Source organism: Polypterus senegalus, chromosome 9 (assembly GCF_016835505.1).
Source record: "Polypterus senegalus isolate Bchr_013 chromosome 9, ASM1683550v1, whole genome shotgun sequence".
In the NCBI taxonomy this organism is placed as follows: Eukaryota; Metazoa; Chordata; class Cladistia; order Polypteriformes; family Polypteridae; genus Polypterus; species Polypterus senegalus.
Genome location: NC_053162.1, coordinates 181,681,824 through 181,692,704, shown reverse-complemented (window position 1 = coordinate 181,692,704; position 10,881 = coordinate 181,681,824). Strand labels below are relative to the sequence as shown.

Here is a 10,881-nt window from a genome sequence, read left to right as displayed (position 1 = left end):
CAACCCACTGGGATTGTGAACATAAAGTAGTGCTTCCCTGGAACTGGGACCAGAAACTTGCACCCCACTCAAACTGGGTCCAGATACTAGTGCTCCACTGGGACTGGCAAGTCTTTTATTCAATTTCTTGTATTAGGAATTTGTTATTTTTCGCATGCCCCTTGGGCTCAGAGCGCAGGGTCAGTCATTGTACAGCGAGCCCCCCTGCAGCAGGTTAAGGGGTCTTGCTCAAGGGCCCAGCAGAGTAGGATCTCTTTTGGCAGTGACGAGGATTCGAACCGGCAGCCTTCGGGATGCCAGCGCAGATCCTTAGCCTCAGAGCCGCCACTCCTGTGTCGTCTTTCTGGTTCATTTTGATGCTGACTGACGTGACAACAGGGCTCCATGTGGTGTCCCCGGGGTCACGTGATCTGATTTCATTCCTTTTTTTTTTTTAATTTCCAGCCAGCCCACAGCTGATGAGGTCCCGGTGGGCAAACCCAAGGATGACGTCTAAGAAAAGCACACACAAGTCGCGCTGTCAGGGAGCCACTGGAGGAGGTTTATTCGTTTTTTTGTTTAAATATTCTTTACAAATAAGAGTACAACCTGAGTTCCTGTCAACATCCTTTTTTTTTTTTTTTTTTTTTCATCACCCTGTGGTAACACTGGAACAAAAATTCATGAGGAATAATCTCATAGTCAGCATGGGGCGCCCCGAGCACCCGTCTACTAAGTGCACCCCCCCACCCCGAAGCCTCCGCCGTCATCCGCTCGCCTTATTTGTTGGTTTTAAAATACGACGCGTCTTTCTGGTATTTTAGAATTTCATCTCAGGAGGCGCACAATGGAAAACAAAAAAAAAAAAAAATTGAAAAAGTCCGACTTCAAAAAAGCTTATTTATGGTACCAATGAAACTTTGGTAGTTTAGCAAAACATCTTCTCCTTTTTTGAGCATTTTAGAAAAGTTGCAAGTGAACTCGTGAACAAATAAATAGCAAAGGTACGCATGTTTACAGCTTCGGGGAAATAGAAAATCCAAAAAGCGACTCGGGATTCGCCGTCGGCTTATTAAAGACGCACAAGTGAAAGGGACTCGCTACTCTACGCCGGGACGCCGTCTACCGTTAAATAAAGCTTTTCCATTTTGTAGCACCTGTCGCCATTGCTTCACAGCGAGATAAATAGAAAGATGCCAGTCTGAACATGCAGTCGCTTCTTTTTGGAACTTTTTTCTTATATTTTTCAAACGTATGACCTCCGAAAGAATATATACTTTAAAAAAAAAAAAAAATCGTTCTTTTTTTTTTCATTTTTTCTCATCGTTTGCCTTAAATACCGTACACTTGTAAGGGCTAAAGCTAACAAACTGATCTAAAATTTCAAAGTGGATTTTAAAAACAAAAGAAGGAAAACGAAAAAAAGCGTATTAAGTCCAAACACCACAATGTACAACTCAACATTATTTCACAAGAGCATATTTCTTAAAAGTGGTATCATGCAACGTGTCCAATTCCACCAAACGGGTCGTTCTGCAGTATTTGGTCAAGATGTCGGCCGGCAAGCTCTGCCCTCAGCAGCACACTCTTCTCATTTCTCGTCTATACAAATATACAGATGTGAGGTCTGCCAGGAGCAGCTCTCCTTTGGGATTGGCCGACGCTCCCGCTTCTCCGTCGCCAACGCGGCTCACTGTCCAGCCCGCTAATGCCCTCTTCTTGGGGGGAGCCATGTCGCCGGAGGCAAAAAAGGTGGAAATAATATGGCTGTATATCATCTGCGCTGCTGGGCCGTGAAGCCGTTCAGTCTCTTCCCTACGCGCCTACTTCTCCATGTTCTCTGTTTCTCAGGATGCAAAATAGGAGCTCTGCATGGAGTAGAGGCGGTCGATGGGATTGCCTGCCCTGGCCTGCATGGAACTCACTTCGGACGAGGTGAGGAAGCAGTCGCTCAGGCTAGTGAGGGAAGTGTCGCTGTCGATGTCGTGGAAGATGGAGTCGTTGCCTACAAGGAAAGATTGGACAGAATTAGCCATGCAGACTTTTGTTTTTTTTCTCTTGTACTTTTTCTTCCAAATTTTCTGGGCTGACATCCATTTAAAGAAATTGCTTTTGGAGCTGAGAACCCGTAAAACATGGCACACCCCATCCTCTAACATTCACGGTGGATCACGCATCCTACAGCACATGTGAGCCCCAACTCCTTCAAAGCAGTCGGGAGCAGGACACCGGAGGGTGGGGGGATCAAATACCAGTGGGCACTGGATTTAGACTTCTTGTCATTTGTCTACAACTGGAGCTAAAGATGTTAAGATTTGCATTGGGGGTGACAAAGATGGACAGGATTAGAAATGAGGACATTAGAGGGTCAGCTCAGGTGGGACGGGCGGGAGACAAAGTCAGAGAGGCGAGATGGCGTTGGTTTGGACATGTGCAGAGGAGGGATAGATAGATAGATAGATAGATAGATAGATAGATAGATAGATAGATAGATAGATATGAAGGGCACTATATGATAGATAGATAGATAGATAGATAGATAGATAGATAGATAGATATGAAAGGCACTATATAATAGATAGATAGATAGATAGATAGATAGATAGATAGATAGATAGATAGATATGAAAGGCACTATATAATAGATAGATAGATAGATAGATAGATAGATAGATAGATAGATAGATAGATATGAAAGGCACTATATAATAGATAGATAGATAGATAGATAGATAGATAGATAGATAGATAGATAGATAGATAGATATGAATACACTATATATAGATAGATAGAGAGAGAGAGAGAGAGAGAGAGAGATAGATAGATAGATAGATAGATAGATAGATAGATAGATAGATATGAAAGGCACTATATAATACATAAAGATAAAACAAAACCTTCAAACATCTGCTAGGAAGCTGAAGATGAAGAAGAACTTCACCTTTCAGTATGACGACGACCCCAACCACACATCAGCATAGCAATGGCTTCACCAAAGGAGGACCAATGTCCTGGAATGGCCCAGCCAGACCGTCTCCCAGATCTGCGGGCTGACCTGACGAGAGCTGTGCACAGGAGATGCCCTCGTAATTTCACAGATCTGGAGGACGTGGCAAAAACTGCCAAGTTCAGACGTTCGTTGTGTGGATTTCAATTTTGCAATAAAGGTGGAATACGTTCTGACAGGATTTCTCTTGGTTTCATTTTTTAGCACATGAAATCTGTGATTTTGCCAGGGGTGGGTAGACTTTTTTTTTTTTTATACCCACTGTATGTCGCTCCCACTCAACACCTTCTGAAGTATTAATGGAGATGGCCACATTCACTAAAGTCGCAGTAAACTCTGAGACGGGCACAGGACTGAAATGAAGCTTGAAACAAAAAGGGATACCCAATCCCATCTTGTGCCAAGGCCCCGCCCCACCCAGCAGTGGGCAGACTCACACTGGAAAGGAAGCAGAGGCTCAGAGTTCATTTCTGGAAAGCCCCTTATGTGCAGCTGTGGGAGAAGAAAAGCCTTTCTGGAATAGCCTGGCGCCGGCATGGACATACATGCTGAACTGATTTGACGTTCGCACTGCCTGGCACGTGTGCACCATGGGGAGGAGACGTCATTGTGTTCAAGTGGCAAGAGATATTGAGTGCCGTGTCACTGGTAACCACCCCAGTACGGTAAATACACACGTTGCCTTAAAGAAGATGCTTACCATATGGATTCATGTGGTCGCCGGGCATCTGTGGCGGAGTGAGGCCCTGCTGGAAGGGATCGGTGCTGTAGCCGTTCTGGTCCATGACCACAAGCTGTTGCTGGGGTGGAGCCAGTGGTGTGTAGGAGTTCATCATGCCCTCCATTCGACTTGACATGACCTCTGCAATGGTAAAAAAACAAGACATCATGCGCATGGTAAAACACGCGACACTTGCGACAGAGACGCAGACTCCGGGTTAGGGAGGATAAGAACTTGCGGACAGCAGATAGTGATGCTCTCCTGCCGGAGGGATGGCCAAGAAGGTCTTCACAGAAAGAGAGAAGGAAAGAACTCACAGGAATGAGGCCAGTGAACGTTGGTGGTCAGACAAACAACTGATCAGCGGTCGTTCGAAACGCGTTCTGCTGCACAGATTTGACTAATCAGTCTTTATTTGACACTAAGCAGCTGAAATACCCGGCGTAGCCCTGGAGGAAAATAAAGTTTAGCCCAAATCCATCAAAATACCTTCAAGGGATTCAGTCCACATGTGTTTTGTGGATTTAGAGAAGGCATTCGACCGCGTCCCTCGAAGCATCCTGTGGGGTGTCCTCCAAGAGTACGAGGTACGAGGCACTCAGTCCCCGTACAGGAGGAGCAGGAGTTTAGTCTGCATTGCCGGTAGTCAGTCGGACTCGTTTCCTGTTGAGGTTGGACTCTGCCAGGGCTGCCCTTTGTCACCGATTGTGTTCATACGTTTTATGGACAGAATTTCTAGGCGCAGCCAGGGAGCGGAGGGGGTCTTGATCGGTGACCTCAGAATCTCGTCTCTGCCTCTTTGCGGATGACGTGACTCTGTTGGCTTCATCGGACAGCGACCTCCAGCTCTCACTGGAGCGGTTCGCAGGACCGTGAGGAGAGTCAGCACCTCTAAATCCGAGGCCATGGTTCTCAGCCGGAAAAGGGTGGAATGCTCTCTCCGGGTGGGGAACACATTACTGCCTCACGTGGAGGAGTTCAAGTATCTCGGGGTCTTGTTCACGAGTGAGGGAAGAATGGAGCGGGAGGTCGACAGACGCAGTAATGCGGGCCCTGCAACGGTCCGTCGTGGTGAAGAGAGAGCTGAACCAAAAGGCGAGGCTGTCCATTCACCGGCCGATCTACGTTCCTACCCTCACCTGTGGCCACGAGCTTTGGGTGCTGATCGCGGATACAAGCGGCCGAAATGAGTTTTCTCTCCAGGGTGGCTGGACCTTCCCTTAGAGATAGGGTGAGGAGTTCAGTTATCCGGGAGAGACTCGCTGCTCCTCCGGCATTGAGAGGAGTCAGTTGAGGTGGTTCAGGCATCTGGTCAGGATGCCCCCCTGGACGCCTCCATAGGTTCCAGGCAAGCCCCACTGGGAGAATGGGAGAAGGCCACGGGGCAGACCCAGGACACGCTGGAGGGATGATATCTCCCGGCTGGCCTGGGAACACCTCGGGGTCCTCTCAGAGGAGCTGGAGGAGGTGGCCGGGGAGAGGGGGGTCTGGGCTTCCCTGCTTAGGCTGCTGGCCCCTCGACCTGACCTCGGAAAAGCGGTGGATAATGGATGGACGTTCAAGGTAGTGTAAAAATGATGGGAAAAGCAAAGCCTTTTGTTAAGGTTTTTTGAGAGATCCATTTTTGTGTTCTGGTGTAGTAATACGTTTTTACATTAATGAAATAAATATACTGCTCAAAAGAATTAAAGGAACACTTTTTAATCAGAGTATAGCATCAAGTCAATGAAACTTATGGGATATTAATCTGGTCAGTTAAGTAGCAGAGGGGGTTGTTAATCAGTTTCAGCTGCTGTGGTGTTAATGAAATTAACAACAGATGCACTAGAGGGCAACAATGAGATGACCCCAAAACAGGAATGAATGGTTTAACAGGTGGAGGCCACTGACATTTTTCCCTCCTCATCTTTTCTGACTGTTTCTTCACTAGTTTTGCATTTGGCTACAGTCAGTGTCACTACTGGTAGCATGAGGCGATACCTGGACCCTACAGAGGTTGCACAGGTAGTCCAACTTCTCCAGGATGGCACATCAATACGTGTCATTGCCAGAAGGTTTGCTGTGTCTCCCTGCACAGTCTCAAGGGCATGGAGGAGATTCTAGGAGACAAGCAGTTACTCTAGGAGAGCTGGAGAGGGCCATAGAAGGTCCATAACCCATCAGCAGGACCAGTATCTGCTCCTTTGGGCAAGGAGGAACAGGATGAGCACTGCCAGAGCCCTACAAAATGACCTCCAGCAGGCCACTGGTGTGAATGTCTCTGACCAAACAACCAGAAAGACTTCATGAGGGTTGCCTGAGTGCCCAAATGTCTACTGGGCCCTGTGCTCACAACCCAGCGCAGTGGAGCTCAATTGGCATTTGCCATAGAATACCAGAATTGGCAGGTCCACCACTGGCGTCCTGTGCTTTTCACAGATGAGAGCAGGTTCACCCTGAGTATATGTGAAAGACGTGAAAGGGTCAGGAGAAGCCGTGGAGAATATTATGCTGCCTGTAACATCGTTTAGCATGACTGGTTTGGTGGTGGGTCAGTGATGATCTTGGAGGCATATCCATGGAGCGACTCACAGACCTCTACAGGCTAGACAACGGCATCTTGACTGCCATTAGGTATCAGGATGAAATCCTTGGACCCATTGTCAGACCCTACACTGGTGCAGTAGGTCCTGGTTTCCTCCTAATGCCCGGCCTCATGTGGCAAGAGTATGCAGGCAGTACCTGGAGGATGAAGGAATTGAAACAATTGAATGGCCTTCACGATCCCCTGACTTAAACCCAATAGAACATCTGTGGGACATTATGTTTCGGTCCATTAGGTGCCGCCAGGTTGCTCCTCAGACTGTACAACAGCTCAGGGATGCCCTCATACAGATCTGGGAGGAAATGCCACAAGACACCATCCGTCGTCTCATTAGGAGCATGCCCCGACGTTGTCAAGCACGCATACAAGCTCGTGGGGGCCACACAAGATACTGAAAAGCATTTTGAGTAGCAGAAATTAAGTTTTTGAAAAAATGGACTAGCCTGCCACATCTTCATTTTACTCTGATTTTAGGGTGTCTACACAATTGAGCCCTCTGTAGGCAGAAAACTTTGATTTCCATTAGAAGACTTGGCATCCTTTTGTTCCTAAGACATTGCCCTGTCGTTATTTGTATAGATATTCAACTTCATATTGAGATCTGATGTATCTAATGTGTTTCTTTAAAGCGTTCCTTTCATTTTTGTGAGCAGTGTATTATAATTTAATGTCAGAGTGACGCGGATTGTGGAAGAGAGGTGCAGGCAGAGTAGAGTGGGTGGAGAAGAGTGTCAGGAGTGATTTGTGACAGACGGATATCAGCGAGAGTCAAACGGAAGGTCCACTGGATGTTAATGAGACCAGCTTTGTTACATGGGCAGGAGACGGTGGCACAGAGGACAGGACCAAGTGCTTCTTTATGCAAAGTATGTTTGAAGAACAACAGAGCATTCAGGATTCATTTCTAGTCAGTCATTTTCTAACCTGCTTAGTCCTGAAGAGGGCTGCGGGGAGTGCCGGAGCCTATCTCGGCTGGCATAGGGGGCAAGAAGGGAACAAACCCTGGACAGGATGCCAGTCTATCTCAAAGCAAACACGCAGACACACACGGGCCTGTTTAATATCAAGAATCCACCTACCCTGCATGTCTTTGTGCGGTGGGACTAAAGTGGAGCAAACCCACACAGACACTGGGAGAACATGCAGGCAGGACCCGGGATGAGAAGCCTGGCCTCGTTACTGGGACGCAGCAGCGCTACAATTGCACCGCCATGATGCCCTATTCAGGATTTAATGTAATGTAATATTATTAAACGTGCTTAATCCAATAGCAGGTTTGTGAGGCCGGAGCCTTCCCTGGTAGCACTGGGCACAAGGAAGAAAACTGCCCTGCACAAGGTGCCAGCCAGGCACATTGCCAGCTGAAGGTTGAATTGGAATTGACAAGCATCCTAACCAGAACTTCTCTGGAGATGTGGGACTACACAGGCATGGGGTTTGAACCCAGAATGCTTCATCTATGAGCTGGCAGCATTGCCCACTTGAGCCATCGTCCTGTCCTACATTTAAGATTAGTGCTCATTTTAATTGTTACCTGATGCCATATTGTGTGAAGCTGGCTGCACTTGGGTCCTAATCTGGGATCCTGAGTTGGTGGTGTGTGTGGCAATGCAGCGTGTGCTCCTAACCTGCTTCCCGTCTTGGTCAGGTCTCATTGTGCTTCTTCTATCAATGCCTTTATTATGTGCCTGCCCATCACTGCCAAGGGCTGCCCACAGCCCTATAAAGGCGAATGGTTCCCCACAATTCCTGGCGGTTCATTCGAATGCGCTAGGGAGTGGTGAGTGTTTTTTGAACCATTTTGCTCTGTTTTTTTGAATTTGCCATTAGGGCGGCACGGTGGCGCAGTGGGTAGCGCTGCTGCCTTGCAGTTAGGAGACCCATCTGGGTTCACTTCCCGGGTCCTCCCTGCATGGAGTTTGCATGTTGTCTGCGTGGTGTTCCTTCCACAGTCCAAAGGCATGCAGGTTAGGTGTATTGGTGTGTGTGTGTGTGCCCTGCTCGGAGTTTGTTTTCTGCCTTGCGCCCTGTGTTGGCTGGGATTGGCTCCAGCAGACCCCCGTGACCCTGTAGTTAGGGTATAGCGGGTTGGATAACGGATGGATGGATATTGTGTGAAGTGTTGCTGTAAATCCCTCAGCGATGACACGACACAAATCTTCAAATGACACCCTGCACAATTTATCAATGTATGACAAAAATGAATACAGCATATCCTTTTATCATACTGTATGGCACTTCTACTGCGAAATGGTGGCACAAAAGCTTTACAAACAATCGCTTTTAACTGGATAAAGCATGCTTTAGGGTGAAAGGCCTGTCACACAGCTTTAAAGACCACTGTGGCCGAATCCTGCTATGAAGTGTTGAACAAAGCAATCGAGACCGAAATAAACCCACGCGTTTCCTGAAGCCGAGGCAGAGATGATGATGACAACATCGGGCCAACTGCAGGACCTAACCCTGGATGAGATTATTAAAATGCATAATCACGCCCGTATCGTCAGCCATTCAAGGAGAATTCCGAATCTCCAGTTAACTCAACCTGTAAGTCTTTGAGAGAAATCCCCTGTGACCGACGTGGAGAACGTACAAATCTCAAAGAGGCAGCGACTAGGCTCCTAATCGAATCCAGGCCCCGTGAGTTCAAATTCTGCGCCGTGTCCCTACCTGACAATATGTGACAATACGTTTCTAGTGAGACGAGCCTTTCTTCTGTTCACAAATGGCTCTTACTGGGCATTTGGGATGCAAGTATACGGAGCCAATTGAGCCAAGAGAGGACTTCATCTTCTCAAGAGACAATCGGGGGGGTCTTTCTCTCACCCCACTTAGTCCACCTGAGCTCCGCTACACAAGCAAACGAAAAAGAGAGCCCATCTACATATTTGGCTGACGTCTTTAAAGCAACTTACAACACTCCTGGAGCACAGGCAGGTGGAGCGAGTTCCTCAGGGTCAGTAGCAGGACTTGAACCCACAACCTCAGGGTCTGAAGTCCAACACCGTAACCACTACACCACAGTGGCTGCTGTCGAAGTTAAACACGATAGAATGGGGGCTGAGAAAAGGCGCCACATAAAAGGTGGACTGAATGTTTGGACTAAACGATCAGTGTCGAAAAATAAGATGAAACTATTAAAGCTCCTCAGACTTTCATGTTGATTGAATGATCCCATCTGCTAAAAGTCAAATAGCTGCGTGGCTTCACTTCACATGCTGTAACTAAAGGCAGTTTATCTCCCAAAGATGGTAGCAATTAACTTTCCACCCACCGAGCTGACGTGCTCATTCTCTCTGTTCCTTCTTTCCTCTCCTGCAGAACTTGCCGGCTTTCGGCTGATGAATAATTTAGAAATATGTCCCTGTGCCCAGCAATAGTTCACATCTATCACCTTCATATTTTATCCCGTCACGAATTGCTTTCGTACACAGGAACAACTGACGACGGCCCTCCATCTTGAGAACAGAAGTCGACCTTCTGACTCTGCAAAGCCTTCTATGTTGCCTCATGTTATTCCATTGGCAAGACAACGGACCTCCACCTGTTTGTAAATGTGTGTGGGTGCTTGGGTATTAAAAATAATGTCCATCCATCCATCCAACCTGCTACATCCTAACTACAAGGTCATGGGGGTCTGCCGGAGCCAATCCCAGGGCGCAAGGCAGGGTGCCAGCCCACCTCAGGGCACACACACACACACACACACACAAACCCACTCAGGACAATTTAGGATCGCCAGTCCACCTGACCTGCATGTCTTTGGACTGTGGGAGGAAACCCACGAAGACACGGGGAGAACATGCAAACCCCACACAGGGAGGACCCGGGAAGCGAACGCAGGTCTCCTAACTGTAAGGCAGCAGTGCTACCCACCGTGCCACCCTAAAAATAATATCTATATATAAAAAACACTTTTTAAAAACCACGCTTATATTAAGTTAAAAAGTGTACTAAAAAGTTAAAAATAAGTCTCTCATACATCACCCTCCAAATAAGAGGTGGGCGCTTTGGCTAAGATTTTAAGAAGTGTCTTTTGAATGTTGATTGATGAAAGGCGCTGTCAGGGATGCCAGGGGCAACGACCCGGCCGGGACGCCTTGAGGGACCGGAGGAGGGTCTATGCCCACCCTGGATCACGTGGGGGCCACCATCCTGGTTGCTTTGGGGGCCATGGGTAGGGGGCTTGGAAGCCCAACCCTGTAGGGACCCGTGGTCACCGCCGGAGGGCGCCCCAATGCCTTGGGGACCCTGGACCTCAGCACTTCCGCCACACCAGGAAGTGCTGGGGGGAAGAGAAGAAGGGACACCCGGAGAGCTTCCGCCACACTGGGGCATGTCCAGGGAGGAGTGCCGGGAAACACCTGGAGCTCATCCGGGGTGAAATAAAAGGGGCCGCCTCCCTTCATTCGGGGCTGGAGTCGGGTGGAAGGAGGAGAGAGTGTGGAGGCGGCCCGAAGAAGAAGAAGAAGAAGAAGAAAGGCATTGTGTGGCCAGGACTGTGTTTGGGGTTTGTGTGCACTTGAAACTTGGTGGATTACAACATGTCTGCCTGTCTGTGTCCGGGCCGCGTTCACAGCGCCCACGCT

The 10,881-nt window shown here is 48.2% G+C and overlaps 1 protein-coding gene across 2 annotated transcripts in view; it reads right to left on the bottom strand.

Annotated features, from left to right (window-relative positions):
- Positions 1 to 518: 518 nt before the first annotated feature.
- The window catches only part of LOC120536087 (LIM/homeobox protein LMX-1.2), a 194,110-nt gene continuing 183,747 nt past the window's right edge, over positions 519 to 10,881 (bottom strand). For both annotated transcript variants that reach the window (XM_039764456.1, XM_039764457.1), the window contains 2 exons: positions 3,688 to 3,849; positions 519 to 1,984 (listed from right to left, as the gene is read on the bottom strand). In XM_039764456.1, the coding sequence (XP_039620390.1) occupies positions 1,827 to 1,984; positions 3,688 to 3,849 (320 nt within the window). In that variant the 3' untranslated portion in view covers positions 519 to 1,826. The remainder of the gene's footprint in view (positions 1,985 to 3,687; positions 3,850 to 10,881) is intronic.